Here is a 19,207-nt window from a genome sequence, read left to right as displayed (position 1 = left end):
GTTCTCCCCATCTTCCCTCTGCTGTGGACATGATTTGTGCCTAGTTTAGTTGAATTTTTCCCCTTTTCTGACATCTTATTTCAAAATCTATTCATCATGATATTTAAGAATCTAATACTTCATAAGAACAACATGTATAATAGTCATTTTTCCCCTCTAGATGATCTCTTTGCTCATCTGGTGCCTACTGTTTATCATCAATGGAAAGTATTTGTACATCAAATTAAACATTTTAATGTTTACTAGTGTTAGTGCCGTTTAAGATGCAAACAAAACAAATATTCCACAACTCCACTGATTATTTTTATAAAATCACTTTTATTAATACTTTTTGTTAAAAGCAGAATAAAAAAAAGAATTCCAAGTTATTTTACAGAGCATAGTGGCCTTTGCTTCAGAAAACAGAAACAAATCACTACTTGTACAAGGTGAAAAAAGTCCTTCTCCTGCAGTGACTGAGCTTCATCAAGCCAGCATTAAAGAAATAAAGTTTTCCTTTTCTTAGCGGAAAAAAAAATAAATGTCTGCAGAAGTTAGGAATAAACACGGTCTTCCTGCTACATTAAGGCCAAACTCCCTACAGACACCTGGAAAACTTCCTTGGTAAAGTGACAATGTAGTTTTTTTTTCCCTTCCCCCCCAATTTAAATTAAATACAACTTGAAAATGAAAGCTTTTCAAAAAGCAGAGCAAGTATTGCACAGACGTTTCTCCTAGTACCCTTTAAAAATATCAAAAGGAACTCACTAGTACACCCGAGAGAAGAAACTCATAGCTGAGGTTTTCAGAGGAAGCAGCTGCTGCTGGACAAACCATTTTCTTCTTTTTCCCCATAAATAAATCATGATTCTGTGTCTACTAGCAAGAACAGTGCTCTTAATTTCTACCTCTTCTGTTGGCATGGAAACACATTTGTAAAGGTGCATTAGTCTCTAGAAACTAGACTTTCGGTTTTGGACAAAGTGGCAGTTAATCGTCAAGATACACGTCAAGGCGAGAGGTTGACGGAGTGTCAGCGAGATACAGTTGTGATGAGTTAAACGAACCTTCGAGACCCCTCGTTTGGCCCCAGGACTATAGGAGCATGTCCATGTCGGTGCTACTGCCTGCTGTGTTGCATTAGTATGCAGTGCTGCACCTAAAGCAGTGCTGCTTAGCCTCTAAACACCTTCTCATTGGCATTGAAAACATGGAACATGAAAAGCAAATGGGAAATAAAACATTTAGACCTTAACATTTCAGTTCTCAAATCAAAACAGATTTTAAAAGGTTTAAAAAAAATTTGAAAAAAATAAAATAAAAGACTCCATTATATAGACAATGTTTAGCCATTCTAAAACATGTATGTTCAGTATATAGTTCTGAGGCTAGGAGCCTGATATGGAGCAAAAGAAAAAACAAACAAACAAAAATAACATTTCTATTATGTATCAGGTCAACTGATGCAATAATTTAATTAGAAGAAGAACATTAAGATTCAAATCTAAAATGATGAAGTAGGAAATAATGGGTGTTTAAAACAAACAAGATACTAAGAAACCAAACACACAGTGACAGTCCAAAAAGAAAAAAGGGAAATAACACACATAGACACACAAACACAATGGATGAGGGAGTGGTATGAATGCATCCATCCGATTATGCTCAAGAGCTTCTGTTTGTTAGGTAGTTCATGGAGTCCAAGCAGAAAACACATTGGTGAGAAATGTTCCTTCTTCGTGAAGCCATAATCTGGGCTGGTATAACTTCAGAGTGTTCAAAATGGAGTTTGCTGGGTTTAGTGGAGTCGTTTTTAAGAGTGGTAGATTTTGTGCTCGTACTCGGTGGTAGAGCAGGTGTGAGGGGACGGCATCTCCCTGTGGATCGGCGCTGGGATGTTACTGCGGTGCTGGTGGTTGTCGGTCAGCGTCAGGTTCAGGAGGCTGGTGCATGTGGGCAGGTAGACGTGCTGCACGTGTTCCACCTCTGACCGACACACAGGACACAACTGAGGGAAAGCAAAAATAAGTATTACGTACCAAATATTTTAAAATCAGCCTCACTAGTCAGCTAGAGAACAGAAAAAGTTACAGGTCAGATGTAAGACAAGGATATTAAGAGACTATGTAACCACAATTACACAGTACAAAGATCAGCACTTCGATTCAGGCACTGTGTTTGGACTCAGGTTAAGTTGGGTTTCAAAGACACTGACACGTTTAAAAGTGAGAAATACAAGCTCACTAATGGCACCTCCTATAAATAAAACTATAATAATCTTGCTGAAAGTTGTGAAACTTTCAGTGGTCTTAAGTTTCTCCTGACTCCTTCACACGTCTATTGGCTGGGTCGGATTTCCTGGTTTAGTTAATGGATGGCTGCTATAATCCCTTCATAAGACTGACAAACACACACACGCGCACACACACCCCATCTGCTTCCACGAAGATGGGCAACATTTAGCTGATTAAGTGAAGGGACAATCTGGTCACCAGAGTGTAAGCAAAGCTTTGGAGGAGAATTTGGAACTTAAGTATAATTAAAGAGCTTTCAGCGGAGATGCAAATTCACAGTAGCCTGGAGTCAAGGACCAAACAGAAAATAAAGCAAAACCTCTTTGGTTTTCAGCCTCTGCTTTTCAAATTCACTTTTCAGTACTACTTCTAAAGTAGCGCTGAGATCAGCATTTGTGATACAGCAAATGCCAGAAGCACACGGTCACTTTCAGGGCACGTGACTTTAGAAAAACACAGACAACCACCACAGTGAAACCCCCACTGAGGCAGAATAACAAAAAGAAAAAGAAGTTTACAAGAAATGTGCACAAGAGCCTCACCTGAAGCTGATTTGCGCAGGTCTGACAGCACACCATATGGCCACAGGGACAGAATGCAGCATCTATCTCCTCCTCACAACACAGCATGCACAACAGAGCCTCTCTGAGCTTCTGCAGCCGCTCCTGTAGGGCTCGACTCTGCTGGCAGCTGCCGCAGTCCAGCCCCTCGTCCTGCCGGTTTTCTCTGCTCGGGGAGTGTGAAGGAGAGGAGCGCTCGCCGCTGCCAGAGCGAGAGACCAGGTCCACAACACCCGAGTTGTAGAGCGCGCGGCGGGCATGGTCGTACACTTCCTTGGCGGTGCGTCGGATGTCGAAGACGTACTTCTTGCCCAGGTTGATGTTTTCGTTGAGGAAGAGTGAAGCCAGGTGGCCTTTAAAGTCTCTACTGTACTGCATCATCACTGCATTTGTAACGGTGTCACACCTGGAAGTGAAAATAAGAATAACGACATTAGACTTGATATTCAGTTTAAATCGAACCATCTACCTAAAGTAACGATTCCTACAGCAAAATACATCTGCCTTACATTTCCTGAGTATGTCTGTTTATTATTGTCCGTTTAGACAACACCTGATGTTGAATTGAACATTTATTTCTGATCCAGAAAGATGAAGACAATGAAGGGGAAAAAAAAAATAAATCTGCAGACTGAGCTAAAACTCATCTCTAAAACAAAAGGACAGGCCTGTGTTTTGTACCTTTGTACTGACAATTGTGACTGACTGCAAACAATCTCATAGCTCAGCCATTTGAATTGTCCCTGTTCACTGCAAAATGTAGACACATGTCTATGAAAAGAGAAAATGCCATTTCAAATCACTGAAGATTGTTCTGTGCAATAACAAATGTTATGCGTTATGCATTTACAGTGCATCATAAATAAATGGTGGAAGAAAACAGGTACACACTCAATGTAAATGTGTACAAATGTTGGAGAATGCATACTCAGCACGTACAGGAGCACGTGGACAAATTCATCTTTGTTCAGTGGCAGTGAACAAACTGCATCAGATCCTACAGAGATGAGGTGATGTCTTCTAAACCAGGTGAAATTGGGACAGTGACTTAGGTCAAGACTGCTCAAAAACCCTCTCACAGCAAAATAACTGAGCAGCAGAGCCTAAAATTAATTTTTAAGTGATATCTGTGTCCACCACATGGAGGGAGCTACAGTCCATAGTGGACTATATGCCTCTAATAATTTAAGTCTATATTGACCTTGTGGAGCAGAGCAGACGTTATTAGAGGGCCTCAATCCACTTCTATTAAAATGTGACTGCACAGGTACAGTATGTGCACCACTGGTCTGGGACTAAACACCGTTTGTCCTATAACCTGTGTGCTCTTACCTGTAGAAGGCATGGGTCTCTGTGATGGCCCGGTACAGACCACTGGCTGCACGGTTACTGATCAGCTTGAACAAAAGCACCACAGTGTCGTTTGTGTCCTTGGTAACTGTCAGGTACACACTTTTCCCTGATTGGGTGGCAATCTGGATGATGGGATAACTTATTCTAAAAAGACACAGTGAAAAATAAAGGGTTACATACCGAGTACGTGAAGATAGACTTGATCAAGATGCGGTTTTTGCAACTTTTATTAATCTAGAAACCAACACATACCATTACTTTAAAACATGTAGAGCTAGTTGTACATCTAGGACGAGCGTACCTGTTGACTAAGCTGAAGTCCTCTTTGCGAATGGCAATACCCTCAGGGCCGACCCCTATGGCCAAACGTTGACCGTTTGCATCGCGAGCCCAGTGCCACTCAACGCCATAATGCTCCAGAGAGGAGATCAGCTGCAGGGCCTGATACTCCACTGAGCCCTGGGTCAGACCTTCTAGGGCTTTATGCCTGGATATGATGCTGCAGGAGGAAAAGGGAAATAGAAAGACAACCATTTAAGTTTAGCTCTAATGCTCAGGTTACAAATGCCACCATCTGAAAGACGTCTCATCGTAGTGGTAATCTAACATTCAAAGAAGATGACAACTCTATGACATGCACCTGTTCACCACAATGGAGTGTAGGTGTAGCAGTGAACACCAGTGCCTGCTGGCCAAACACAGCACATGCAGAGAAAGTTTGATGTAACAGGGTTGGCAGATGGGGCTTGATAATGTATAATTTAGGAGGTTGAACATTTGGGAACAGCACCGTGTGCACAACAAATTGTTCCAGAAGGCAGTACAAAATGGAGACACTCCTGCAGTTCCTGGATACATTCCTAACAGTCGTAGTCGTAGGTGGGATAAACATGCTGTAGAAAGTGTGGTATGGAGTATGTCAAGTGACCAGATGTTTAATAATGCACAGACAGCAGTAGAAGTTCAACTATGTGACCCTTGTTTGGTTTACACAAATACCACTGCAGATATACAGTAGGAAGTTATGTCCATGAACCCAGCAGACACTCATTTCCTGTCTGCTGCACTGATGATCTGTGTGTGTGAGATCATATCCACAGCCATTCACCTGAGACTAACCTTATTAAGGGACAGAGTTTCACTTGTACTAACTTAAGTAAAACTATCTGTAGAGAACAAAAAGATCTTGGGCCAGTTCTTAAGACACAGTTAAACCTTCAGTTTGTAATTTAGGTCATTTCAATTTCCTGCTCCTTGAGAGATATATGTGGGATTCAGAGTGTTTTATACCTGTTGATGGTGGCAGTGCTGGGCTCCTCTCCACACAGCTCCGAGTACCAGTACTGGGCTGTGTTTTGGTTGTAGTCGCCAAATTCAGCCTGTGCCAGGAGTGCGCTTAGCTCCTCTGCTTGTTCTGAGCCCATCCGTAGGTGACCATTATGGAGATCCTCCTTCACGTGCATGAAGAAAATGTGTCTGTACAGGAAATAAAGAAGAACAGAACATTGGTTATAAGACATATGAGCGTAATAGAAATATTATTGTGGGTTATTAGATACGGTCTTTGGCTTTTTAACTGAATTTAACTAAGACACATTCTGGCCTTATTCATCTGTAATGGTTTAGGAGTCAGGACATCTGGTAGTCGGTTGTTTCGTGGCTAGAATTTCATCATGCGGATATTTGTGTGCAGCAAAAAAACACTTCCTCAAAAACCACCATGAAACTTTGTGTGTAAATTATCTAGAGGCTCACGAAGTAGAAGAAAATGAATTATTAGCAGTTTTCTCCACTATAGGAAGTACTTGGACTTTTAACCTGGTAAATCAGTGGATTGTGCTCAGGTCATATTTACTGGACTACTGTGTGAACACAGCACAGTCTTAATGACGAAGGCAATAGTGAGACTTAAAATGACTTCCAATGGCATCCTGTGTCTCTTCTTCTGTGGCTCAGACTACATTATCTGAAGTCCCCTCTAATATGTCAATTTAAGAAGTTTAAACAATAAAAAGTCAAGTTGCCATTTAACTTGTAGTGTCTCAAAATGAGTTGAGTTTATTAAGTGACGGGAAAATAGTTCAAAGATGTATGACACTCAAAAACAATTGTTATTGAATGGGCTGAATGATTAAAGGAGAACACCGAGTTCTGTGTGGCCAAGGAAAACAGCTCAATTCAAAAAAAAAAAAAAAAAAAAAAAGCTATGTCAGATTGTTCCAATTGTTGGAACCAAAAGATGTGAGGAGTTTAGCAGCAGGAGTCAAAGGGATTAACACCCTTACATCATTATGAATATTGAACTACAGTAAACTAAACAGCTCCGTCTTTTAGGTGACCTGTTGCACATTAAGCTGAAGATCAGCCAGGCAGCATGTTACTTCAAGTCACCTGCTTCCATGTGTACAAATCAGCAGGTAAGCTTTCTACAGACCAACGTTGTTGTGCCTGGCGACTTAGGGGCATTTCAACTTTTCCATTTGCCAATTGTCTCCTCACATCCCTCCGGGCTGTATTATTTTGGAACGTCGCATCCTGATGGTGGTAGAGGGAAATTAGATTGCACTGAAACTTCCTATATTTGTTAAAGAAACATCTCCCTTGGGCCAAGTTTCCCTTTGTAGTGTGATGCAAAGTGAGACATTTTTCATTTTCTGAAATCAGGTCACACTGTGACTTGTGATATTCAAGAGGGTTTTGAATCAGAATCCTATTCTGAAAATGTTTATTGCCAGGTACAGTAAAGGACACTTTACAGCACTAGGAATATGTCTTGATCGAGAGGTAGGTGGCAATCACCCTTTTTGTTAAGTTAATATGAACCCACTGTATTTCGTTCATGTACAGTAGAAACTACATCTTACCAAGACGTCTCATGGGAGCTACAGGGGACAAGCAGGAGGAGAGGTTTCCGCTGACATCTTATGGGACTAGAAACCAGACTCTTAGGGGAGCCGTTGTGTGCATACAAGCACATGTGTACACACACACACACCCACACCCCTGATCCAACACATGTTTCAAGGAGTATCAACAGCAGCTAAAGCAGCTGAGAGGCACGCAAACAAAGTCGGTCTCCACCACCCCTGACAGAGCCAGACCATAACAACAAGCCCCATAGCTGACTAGCCTCAGGCATAACAAACAGTGCTTTGATATGGTGTTAAACATCCCATTCCCTCCAATGCGCGCACACACACACACACACACACAAAAACACTGGGCTCCATTGTGTCAGGCCCAGCAGGCATCATGTGATGAAGCGCTGTTAGTGAGCTACCTGCCTGACACAAACAATGGGGCTGACTTGATTGTGAGTTTACTACTGGGTGCCGACAAAGGGTTACTATAGGGCAAGCGGCGCAGGTTACTCTAGTTCAGGCAGGTACCGGCAAGAGGTTAATATCAGACATGGCGCTGTTGAGCAAGGCACGTCCTAAGCGCGATCTTCTGTGCAAGTTGTGGTCCGTCAGCTTGGTATTCTATCTAACCGAATTCTTAACAGAATTGTTTTCTGTTAACCACCCAGCTATAAAAATGTGGACTATGTAACTTTTGTCCGCTGCGCTGCTGAGCAACACATCGGACTCCAGCATTTCCACTGTTGCTGGGAACCCAAGTGTGTAACTAGGTGTACATACTTTGTTGAGCTCGGGTCAAGTCAAATTCCAAGAGAAAGGTGCTATTCAGTAGAACAGGTTAACAGACCTGCAACAGAGGTAACTACAGTTCATGGAGAGCAGTTCCAGTCTGACTACCCTGAGGCACGATGACAACCATCAGTTATGGACTCTGCCAAACAACATGACTAATGCACAGCTGCTTCACATGCAGAGGGAAACTAATTCTCCTGCTGAGGCCCCTGTGGAGCTGCTTCTGTATGCGCCTTAAGAACATGCAGCAATGAAAACTACATCTCGTTATAATGTTGAGTTCCAACAAATTCTGATGATTGATTAGAAAAAAACCATTTCATTCTCCACGTCTATACATGCTTAGCTTCTCCATTAAGCAGATTGATTCCCAGACAGCTGTCACAGCCGGTCTGCTGAGGCGGCGTAGCACGGCCTCAGCACCTGTCAAGATCAATCCAACACTCAGGGCTCGGAAGAAACAAGGTCTTAAAGCCACTAGTGGATCTCAGTGTTGTGTTTGAGGCCAAGATGATCCAGATAAAATTGAAAACACACTCAAAATGTCCTGTGCAGTTGTCATTTAGTTCGATTCTGAATGAGTAATACAATTTAAACTAAAGTGTTTAAAAGATAGATAATTCACCCTTGTGCTTAAAACAAAAAACAACAAAAAAATAAAAAAAACGTCATCCATATAGATCGTTAGAAAGAAAAAGGAATTAACCATCTCTTGCTAAGATATGAGGATGCCAAGCTGCATCAGCTAACACCGTCATCAACTAGACCCCTCCACTGTAAGCTTCAGCTTGTCTGAGTCATTACGTCTTGGACCAACACGTACGCAGCAATCGAGACATATCTGCACACGCATCATAACAGGGTCATCTGTGAGATGTACTTTAAACACTGCAGCCATCGTCACAGCGTCTCTTTGTCCTTTAGACTGGCCCCCATGAAGATCAGACACAGATTTAATATCAGGAAGTCTGTGCTGAGACCAAAGCCTCTTGGCCTATATTCACTGTATTACATTGTGTATCTCTTATTGCTTTGCCCTTCATAGAGATAACCCATAATCAAAGTCTTAATAGGCTTACTCATTTACAGACCTAACACTCCTGAGAATGCTCGCCGAGCACAGGGAAAATAAATGTTTTTCAAAACAGTGGTTGCGGGGGAGGGAGCAGTCATGTTGGGTGCCACAAGAATGTTTGAATACTTGATTGGCTGGCTGGAATAATTTAATTAAAGCAGGACTCAACCCTGAGAAAGAATATTAGAAAATAGGTCAGTTGTTGCCGAGCTGTGCTGAAGGGAAGAGATAATTCACCTGATCTCTTCTGCCCACACTGTCATCCATTAAAAAAAAAAGTGAACAAACTAAAATATTCCCAAATGCAGTGTTTCAGCTACAGTTTAAACCTTTCAGAACATCTTTCATAGGATGATTTGAGACATCTTTACAGGTTTATACGCAATATGCTGCCGGAGATAAAAAACGAACAGCTTTCACGTAACTCGAGACGCATCAACAAGTCAACTAAACTCTCCTCAGTTTGTTCCAATCTATAAAACCACCGTCTTATTTGAACGTCTTCTGCCCCAATCCAGCGTCTATTCCCCCAGCAAGCAGAATGCGAGGTGGTTCAGTCGACACGAGAACAAAACGTCCCCACAAACTGAAACCTAACACCTCTGCCTGGAGACTGCACCTCATCCAGCCAATCACCAGGAGAGTTTCAGACCTCATCAGTTGGGCTCTCAACAATGCGGTCTGTAAGCTAGTCAAATAACACACTGCAAAGAGCTGTGGGGTTACTAGCAGTCAATGAACTATATTAAACTTTGCAAGACATCAAGGTGTGGGCTGAATGGGGGGAAAAAAATTATGACTAAAACGCTTATCACAGTCTAGGTCAGCAACAAGTAGCAAAACAATAATATAAGCTCTTAATGCAACACATACACATTTACTCGAAGCCAAGTCAAAATGAAAGTTATACAGCAATAAAGACAAAGAAGCTGTTTGTGTGCTGAATGCCTGGGGTTACAGGCCGACTCTTCACACTGGGTGGTAAACTGTGATTAAAGCCTCAGCATCAATCCTAAATACAGGCACCAAACAAACAATAAAAAAACAAAAAAAACAATCTTGGCTTTGTAGGGCAAGGCCTAATGTTATCACTTTAAACAATACGTACCAGGAGCAGGTTACTCGAGTACACAACAACTGAATGCGGAAAGAAAGACATTGGGATAGCAAAGACAAATTTAATAAAAGTAATTACTGATGGAGGGATAGGAGATAATAAAGACAAACTTCCTCCATGTAGTTAAAATTAAAAAAAATGTGACACTGAAAGAAAGAAAAACACGAAAACTGTTGAGGCCTAATATTAAGATGCAATTCACAATCAGTACTTCAGATAAAGCCTGTGCCCTTTGAGGGTATCCAATGTTTTCCTGATCAGAATGCTAAATACGTGAGCTAATGAAGGGGAAACATTCACATATTTAACCCCCCTAGCAAGTGGTGTTTAATGATGCAGATAAAGTGCACTGTTGTTGAGGCCCCTAGGTCAGTGGCCCTTAACCCATAAAAAAAAAGTCGCCTGTACTCAAGCAGCATATGTGTCATGGAAATAGAGAAATACAAATGTTTCAGTCAAGAACTGCTTTGTTTTCTTCTGGTATTAAATAACTAGTTATGCTGAAGACTGTTGGAAGCTTCTGTCAGATTAAAACTATCTCAGACCACTAAAAGGTTTATGATCGCTTTGGTCTTTGTTCAATGCGCCACCTTCAAGCTTCTAAAAATAGTAGTCCACAGAAGAAGAAGCCATTCCAAGAGCCAATTTAATGCTTTCACAAAAGTGCCCCATTTGCAAAGCAAGCTGGGTAATACCAGATTTATAAAACAAGGCTTGGAGAGAAGCTCAAAAATGACACTGAGGACTTTTGAAGCTGCCAAGAATCAACTTGAACTTAAACCTTGCATCTCAACTATATATGGCCTGCACTTTGTATCGTGATAACATCCTGACTTACTGACTGTCTGTACTAGAGAAGATGAAAATGACAAAGCACCCAGATAATCGTGTGCCGCTGCATGTGAGCATGAACACTTGAGTGACCTGCCGGGCTTTACGTGGCAGCAGAGTACACAGCACCTTATATAAGCAGCTCTGTGTGCGTTCAGTCCAATGCATGTTATGTAATAAGGCCTATAAGAAGGGTGTAGAGATACAGGCCCAAACATGTTCATACACTGCTGAGATCATACCGTCCAGCTGTTTACTGAGCTACTGGAACATTCTGTGTTACTATAAGTTTTGTGTACGCTTAAATGTGTTCAAACATGCAAATCAAGAAAAGAAAAACAAGCTCCTATAGCAAAGAAACGTCATATACATTCCCAGGACTAGTTATAGAAATGTTCCCCTGCTCAGTAAATCACTCACAAAAAAAAAAAAAAAAAGTGCAATAGAGAAGGGTTTTCTGTGTCTGTCATGATGTGTGTGATGTGTGCTTGCTCGAACCGGATCGTGACTGCAGGCAGAATAAGCTGCGTGACGGCTGCCGTAGTCTTAGTAGGTCAAAGGTCAGAGCACAAGTAATGAGTGGAACTGAACCTTACCAGATCCTCAAAGCACTAATTTTTACAAATTACCAACAGATTAGCTACAAGTAAATTAAGAAACTTTCAAAAGGCATGACAGTATATTTATGACCCTGAGCTGCATGTTGATTCCCACAAATACAACTGCTGTGCACCATCATGTTGCCCTCACCTCAAAATAAGTCCGTCCAAACACCGGCAACACTTTAATTATATCACATCTGAGCAGATGGATGGCATGAAGGCTGCGCTAAAATTAAACACATAACTTGACAACATGGTGGTGTGTGCCATGTGTGAGTATTTATTAACAGCAACCCCTTAATACCCTTGCCTGCCATCTCTAGCTCACCTTTTTTTTTTTTTCTTCACAATCCCGTGCCCCCACCCTCCACCAGCCATCTGTTGATAACCCCTGCTAATCTATTGGAGGTCAGAGCGCAGGCAGCCAAGTATCCTCAACACTCACACTCTTCCCCCCCAGCTGCCTTTTACTTTCTTCTTCAAAGGTTGCCAAATATGGGCCAGTGTGGGGTGAAGAGGGAGGTGAAGAGTGAGTCAGATGGACAGAGAGGGGGCGTGTGATCAGGGACAGCTTACATCTAACAGCAACAAAAATACCATCTTTCTGTTTGATAGAAGGGCAACGACAAACATCTGAAGGTGGGGGCGGCGGGTGAAGTGAGGAGCAACTGAGAGTCTGCTAGGATGCCAGATAAAGTCTGGCCAAGGCAAATATGGGTGAGTTTAATGAACAGCATGCTGTGTGTGTGAGAAAGAGGCCAAAGCAGTACGACACAGCTCAAGACACCAAACAGATTCCCCCTCAAGTGTGCGCTCGCCTCCCAGCCGTGGCTCCTATTCTGCAGTAGCAAACACTAGTGGCACCAGCTAGAGTGAACATAACATCTACGGCATCACACTAGATGTTGGTAAAACAAGTTTCTTTTGGACAGATGCCAAAAAAAAAAAAGCCAAAGGAATAAGGGCTGGAAAACACAGAGTCAGGATCGAGACGTGTTACTTTGGTGTGGCAGATTTTTTTTTTAAATGAAACTTATATTGGAGGGGAAAAACACAGGTTGAGATATAACAATATAGTTATTTTTAGCAATCCTGCTTTAATTACATGCCATTTATTTCCTGGCGCTTTGATAAATTATAAACTATGAATACCACCTACATCAGTGACTTGCAGTATGATGGATTATTTCTGTAGAAGACAAAAAAACCCCACACTCACTCTGTCAGAGTTTCCAAACAGCTTCGGCAAAAATGAGTGTGGCGCTTTTGTCCAGACAAAAATGGCCACCAACAATAAGAAAGAAAGAAAGAAAAAAAAAAAAAAAAAGCACAACAAAAGTTATTTTGAGTTGAATAGGGGCAGTGTTAGAGGTCCTAGCTGTCACACAGAGGTCCCTGGGGGCAGGCATAGAGCAACACAGTCTCAGAGCTGCTGGCTCACATTTCCTGCCTGCCGCTTCGCAAGAACAACCTATAGTAACCCCGGAAGAGCTTAGGGAAGAGGTTACTACAGGGCAACATACTGTACTGGAGAGTAACTGATCAGATTATGCACATGGAACTTGCCAACGATAGCATTGTTTGTTTTCCAGCATGCGCTTCTCATTGCGTGTCCTTCGAAGTAATAAGAAATAAAACATACATTGACTGTAAAATTAGAACATTGGATTTATTTAAAGATGACCAACTAACTGCAGGAGAAGGTGTTTGCAAAGAAGCGGTTGAATATAATTTAGTTTATGCAAATGAAGAAAGTTAAACTCCATGTGGTAGATTAGCACGAAGTTTCCTGGTAAACATACCTGGTCTGCTCCTGCAGTATGAGATGGGGCTCCACGAAGAACTTGACCCGCAACCTCAGGCGACAGGGAGTCATGTTATCCATCTGCTGGCAGATGCGGTTCCTCAGATTCAGCCACAGGTTCTCTCCTTTGCTGCCTGTGAACTGCAGCCCAAAGTAGTCCACTTCAATAATCCCCAACTTTCTGCAAACCTGGAGAGCAAAATTAATTGTAAAAGCCGATTTTAAACATCATAGTACACAAGATATGGTTTGTAAAAAGGGCATTTACACCAGGATAGCACATTTTCTTAAGAGGACACCCAACTAATTGCTCAACATCTTCAGTTGTGTAACAGGCCCAGGGCTTGAATTGAATAAGACAGTTGGTGTTTCTTTGGTATGAGTCAACACAGGACTATCTGCATGAAGAGAGATAATGTGCTTTTATCACTGCTGTGCTGGGTGAAGGGGTGTTCAGCTGGTACCCCCACCTAAACGGCGGTGGCCATGTGGGGAGCGCTGGTTGAACCTCTGCAGGGAGGCCGGAGACCCGAGTTCAAACTCATTCATGCCCACCGCTAGTTGGGAAGATGCCGTGCATACGAAATAGCTTCACATTTCATTAGCGAAAGAAAAACAACCGAGAGGCTTCAGATGGAGGCGGACAAAGTTCCTGCGCGGCGCGTTCACGTCCATGAAAAGATGCGACTGTGTGCGCTGTTGTAGTCCAGATAGTCCGAGATAACTTCGTTCATGCTGAAGTTTCTGTTTGACTGGAGCTGCTCGCAAACGCACAAGAATGAACTCTAGTAACCCCTGCAGAGCCATCTGCCTCTGACGGAGCGGTGCAGGTAGGAGCTGGAGTCAGCTTCACCCCGTTCAATCCGAACTTCTCCATCAAGTGTGTCAACATTTTATAGCTTTGTTGTTACAAATTGCTGATGTTTTTCTTTGTTTGCACATCGCCGAAGTTACAGCATTAGTTTCTCCTCCCGTGCGCCACAATGGAGCAGATGCTGTGAATATAAGATCCAGCAGCGAGGACGGAGGGTTAAACAGGCAAACTTAAAAAAAAAAATGAAGAAATCGCTTTATTTACAATAGTCCTAGACTCACAAAAGTACAAAAAGGACAGAGTCGAACAACATGTTTAGATGTAGGAAGTTCAGGAAACAATTTAAGTTTCGCAAAACAACCAGAACACAGTCTCCACTGAGCACAACGGTGTTTTGCAGGCACCATGTGTGCATCTCCACAGCTCATCTAATGAAGACAGCTCATCTAATGAAGACACCTCACCTTATTAAGACAGCTCACCTTATTAAAACAGCTCACCTTATTAAAACAGTTCACCTTATTAAGACAGCTCACCTTATTAAGACAGTCTTCGCCGTTCGCCTTCGCGTCAACTTCCACTTCCATCACCACCGAATCCGGACGAGTAACGTGGCAGAGCATTTTGGCAGTTTATTGTGTAAATCTTTGGTGTGCCACTCTCTAAAAGAATAAAACGATTCTTCGATCCTTCTTGAAACCCCCCCCCGACATAAAGCCCTCGTCACTTTCTTGTGCCTTCCTCTCTGTGCGGCTGATCTGCGGCCACCAGCTGTAGGCTATATCAATGAAGAGCCAGGCACAGCCCCGCCTACTTCTATCTGTCCAATGGCGACGAGCCTGACACAATCGCTGCTAACAATCAACCAATCAGAAGTGCTGTTACATCCTCAGCCAGCTGCTCCGGCTTGCGCTCGCCTCCTGCGCCTGGAGGTCCACTGCGCCCTCATCTGGCGCGTCTGCTCCACAAGTAGCTTTCAACTCACCTGCTCCTAATGAATTCGACATTTCAGCAGACATTGGGGTGAGTTTAATGGCTTGTATACGGTTTCCTCCCCCCAGTTTGTGTGAATAATATATACCGATGCAGTACAGGAATAGCTGCGATGACAGGGCACCGTGCTCACCTCCAGCCGCTGCCCCAAAAAAGCTTTATGAAATTTGCATCGTAGCAGTCCTGTTGCGTTTTCCAACTCGGTTCCACGTTTTTTTCTGTCGCGTTCTTGCTTGTGCAAAACTTACTGACGTGGGCATTGAACACAGAAGACACGCTGGCTTTTAATTAAAGTCATAATTAACCAAGGTGAGGAGCAGGGGTCAAGATAAACGAGGCTTCCTTATATAAAATGGGATAAACTCACAGCAAGGTGTGTGGCTAATTCATTTCTAAAGGGAGGTTTATTAATAATTCAATATTCATTCTAATGTATCTCTTGCACAACACTGACTCTTTTATATTATTCAACAACAACGTGTTGTAATTTCAACAGTGAGAGAGCTTGAAGACACTGCAGAGAACTGCAGCCTCGTACTCATACTCACACTAGGGAGGCGTGGTGTTCAGCCAAGCTGGGTGTTTGTCTGCCAGGGGACATTTTAGAGTAGAGGCTGTGTGCTCTCCATATTTTTTTGTACTCCACTGCATTCTTGACGTAGCACTGGTGACTCGAATACAACAATAACTCAGAGTTATTGTATGGAGGAACATTGACTGGGTTGTAACATGAGATTCACACTGCACAGATAAAGATGGATTTTATCTCCAGCTCAAATACTGTAGAAGTAATAGCTCTGAAAACTGACTTTAGATTAAATAATAGGATGGACATTTGTATTAACTTTTCAGTTCACAGCCACTTCACACCCTTTTGAATGACTGCATCATGTTCCCTGTTGACGCTGCCCCCTCTCTGCATTCTAGACGTTTGATTGCACTTGTTAAAGCATCAAATCAAAATCTCAGAAACAGTAGTGATCTGATTTTGACCAAACTGGTGCTGATTATAATTGGTGTCAATCTACTGAACCCCAGCAGTTTAATGGTTTAATTTGCACAAATTACAGTAAACAAACGGGGTGTGGCGTGTTTGTCATTAATAAAAGAGTGACTGCACAATCATCATATGCTATACAGTGTTTATTGTGAAAAATGGTGGTCAATGCGTTACATTAGGTTTTTAAGTTACATGTCACTGGAAAATGGTTTCCTAATGATCAGTTACCCTTTTAAATTAATAGTAAACAAAGTACTACTGGAAATCAGTACTAATGTAATCTGATTACAGGGCTCTATAGGTTTATGTCGTCTTCTTCTTTTCCTTTCAGTTCACCACAGGGAATTGTCTGCCTCCATTTAATCTTTTTCTCTACATCCTCCTCTCACACCAACTAACTCCATGTCCTCTCTCACTCTATCCATAAATCTCCTCTTTGGTTTAGATCTCCTGCCTGGCAGCTCCAACCTCAGCATCTGTTTACCAATATGGTCACAATCTCTGCTCTGAACATGTCCAACCCACCTCAATCTGCCCTGTCTGACTTGATCTCGAAAACATCTGACATGGGTCCCTGATACTACTTTCATTACCCTCTTTTTAACACCCCTGACACTTTTCTCCACCCGTTCCACCCTGCTTCCACATGCCTCTTCACCTCTTTTCCACACTCTCATTTGCTCTGAACTGTTGACCCTAAGTCCTGTACCTTCTTTACCTCTGCTGTCTACAACCTCTCTGTGTTTAACAAACTAGTCAGAAACTCTACTGCCACCTTTCCTAGACACCTCCATACCTCCATAGGTATGTCATCAGACCAACTGCATTTCCACTCTTCATCCTCTTCAGTGTCCTCCTCACTTCACTCTTACTAATCTTTCTTCCTGCTCCACAACAGTCACCTCTTCTATACGTCACGCTCTTTTCTCCTCATTCATCAACTCTTTAAAGTACTCCTTCCATCTTTCCATCACACCCCTGGCACCTGTCAATACAATTCCAGGCGTATCTTTAATCACCCTAACCTGCTGCACATCCTCCTCCTCAGTGTCCCACTTAGCTAACTTGTTTCTCTGAGTACACACCCGGACTCCGTTATTCCACCACCAAGTCTACTTGTCCTTGTTCACTTACGGCTTCCCTGATGACACACCAAGTACCTCCTACCTGTCTCCCCGATCACATTAGCTCTAGTTGTACAGTCACCTCCTGATCTCACAGAGCCTGTCTCCCCTCCTCCACTTCATCCTTTGCTCCGCCTTAGTCCTTTTCATCTTCTTCACCACCACAGTCACTTTAAACACCACCATTCTGTGCTGTCTGGCTACACTCTCCCCTACCAATACTTAGTCACTGATCTCTTTCAGATTACAATATCAGCACAAGATGTTGTCCACCGGAGTGCTGCTCCCTCTGCTCTTATATGTCACCCTATGTTCCTGCCTCTTCTGGAGGAGTATTCACTACAGCCATTTCCACCCTTTTGCAAAGTCCTCCACCATCTCTCTTTCTGTATTCTTGTCCTGAAGTCCAAACCTGCCCATCACAATCTAAACCCCTCTGTTCTCTTCACCAGCATGTCCATTGAAATCTGCACCAATCACCGCTCTCATCTCTGGGGATGCTCTGCATCACATCATCTAACTCACTCCAGAAGTTCTCCTTTTCTTCTTACTCACATCACACGTTTGGGGCATAACCACTAACAACACTGAACATCACACCTTCAGTTTCCAGCTCCAGAGTCATCACCCTATGTGAGACTCTTTTCACCTCCAGAACATTCCTGACAAACTCCTCTTTCAGAATAACTCCTGCTCCATTTCCCATCTAAACCATGGTAAAACAACTTGAAGCTTGATCCTAAGCATCTAGCCTTGCTACCTTTGAACCTGGTCTCTTCTACACATAGCATGTCCACCGTTCTTCTCTGCATCATGTCAACCAACTCTCTAGCCTTCCCTGTCATAGTCCCTACTGTCAGTCCTACACTCTTGCCTTTCCTCTTTTCCCTCTGCCTATGAACACACCTTCCTCCTCTTGTCTTCGACCAACAGTAGGTCAACAGCACCACTGGTGGTCGTTGTTAACCCGGGCTGTGACACGTCCGTTATGGAAGTTGTACTGATGATGATCACACGTTTGGTTTGGCAAAGTTCTTTTCTCTACATACTTTTTATTGCCACTGTATGTTATCACACAACAGTGCTTTGCATTTGATATTGCTGATCACCACCCTGTCAGCATGTTTGCTGTAACTGTTCAGGAAAGTATTCCCATTACTACTACTGATTTGGGATTCTTCCAGCTACTTTCTGTGTGTCATTCACTTGCAGCCCCCAACACACAAAAATGGGCTCCACAGATTTTGTCAGCTGTCAAACGTGTCTTTCTCTGTGTGTGATGAGGTCAGCCAGTCTGGAGTCAGCAGTGGTCTGTGTTCTTTTGCCCCGAGGTGATGTAAGAAGGTGTAAAACAAATGAGTGGAGGGACATGCTATATGAGCAGCACTTATAGCCATAGATGGGGAAAAGAGGAAGCTAGCACTGCCAGCATTCCACACATGTGTAATTGCGTTTTGTAACAATATATATTTTGTATTGAATACCAATACGTTAATAACTGCAAGAGGAACTGGAGGCTAATGAAGTGGAAAAACAAAAACATTTATTTATTAAGACTCCCCTTCTGCACATCTAGGTCAATTTGGGGGGTAAGGCGTCTTTTTTTTTTTTTTTTTCTTTTTCCCATCTGGCTTCTCACACAAACAAAGACCAATTGCAGACTCCTGATTCACAGCTAGGTATGACATCATGCAATGTGACATCACTTCCCTTTGAGGCAACTCACCCCTCACTTGACTGGAGCGTGAACACATAGCCAGGCAGGGGTTTCTGTGTGTGTGTGTGTGTGTGTGTGTGTGTGTGTGTGTGTGTGTGTGTGTGTGTGTGTGTGTGTGTGTGTGTGTGTGTGTGTGGTATGTGTGTGTTCATGTGGGCACATGACATCACAGCGTCATCACTGCCCATGTCTGTAGTGAAAGCTGTGCCTCCTGAAGCAGAGATTATGTCAGAATGCCATGCTAGCAGAGCCGCTGTTTTTGTTGTTGTTGTTGCTGCAGTTGTCGTGATT

The 19,207-nt window shown here is 42.8% G+C and overlaps 2 protein-coding genes across 2 annotated transcripts in view; one reads left to right on the top strand and one right to left on the bottom strand.

Annotated features, from left to right (window-relative positions):
• Window positions 1–298: 298 nt before the first annotated feature.
• On the bottom strand, window positions 299–14,851 carry mylipa (myosin regulatory light chain interacting protein a). Its single transcript, XM_026347362.1, has 7 exons — window positions 14,619–14,851; window positions 13,267–13,457; window positions 5,477–5,662; window positions 4,488–4,685; window positions 4,166–4,330; window positions 2,816–3,239; window positions 299–1,987 (listed from the first exon to the last, which is right to left on the bottom strand). The coding sequence occupies exons 1-7, from the start codon at window positions 14,703–14,705 to the stop codon at window positions 1,793–1,795; spliced, it is 1,446 nt and encodes a 481-aa protein (XP_026203147.1). The 5' UTR covers window positions 14,706–14,851; the 3' UTR covers window positions 299–1,792.
• The window catches only part of dtnbp1b (dystrobrevin binding protein 1b), a 61,415-nt gene continuing 55,680 nt past the window's right edge, over window positions 13,473–19,207 (top strand). Inside the window, exon 1 of the mRNA XM_026347363.1 lies at window positions 13,473–14,098. The gene's annotated coding sequence lies outside the window, so the exon portion shown is untranslated. The remainder of the gene's footprint in view (window positions 14,099–19,207) is intronic.

The sequence above is a fragment of the Anabas testudineus genome, chromosome 11, assembly GCF_900324465.2.
Source record: "Anabas testudineus chromosome 11, fAnaTes1.2, whole genome shotgun sequence".
NCBI lineage: Eukaryota > Metazoa > Chordata > Actinopteri > Anabantiformes > Anabantidae > Anabas > Anabas testudineus.
This window is presented reverse-complemented; position numbering and strand designations above follow the sequence as displayed.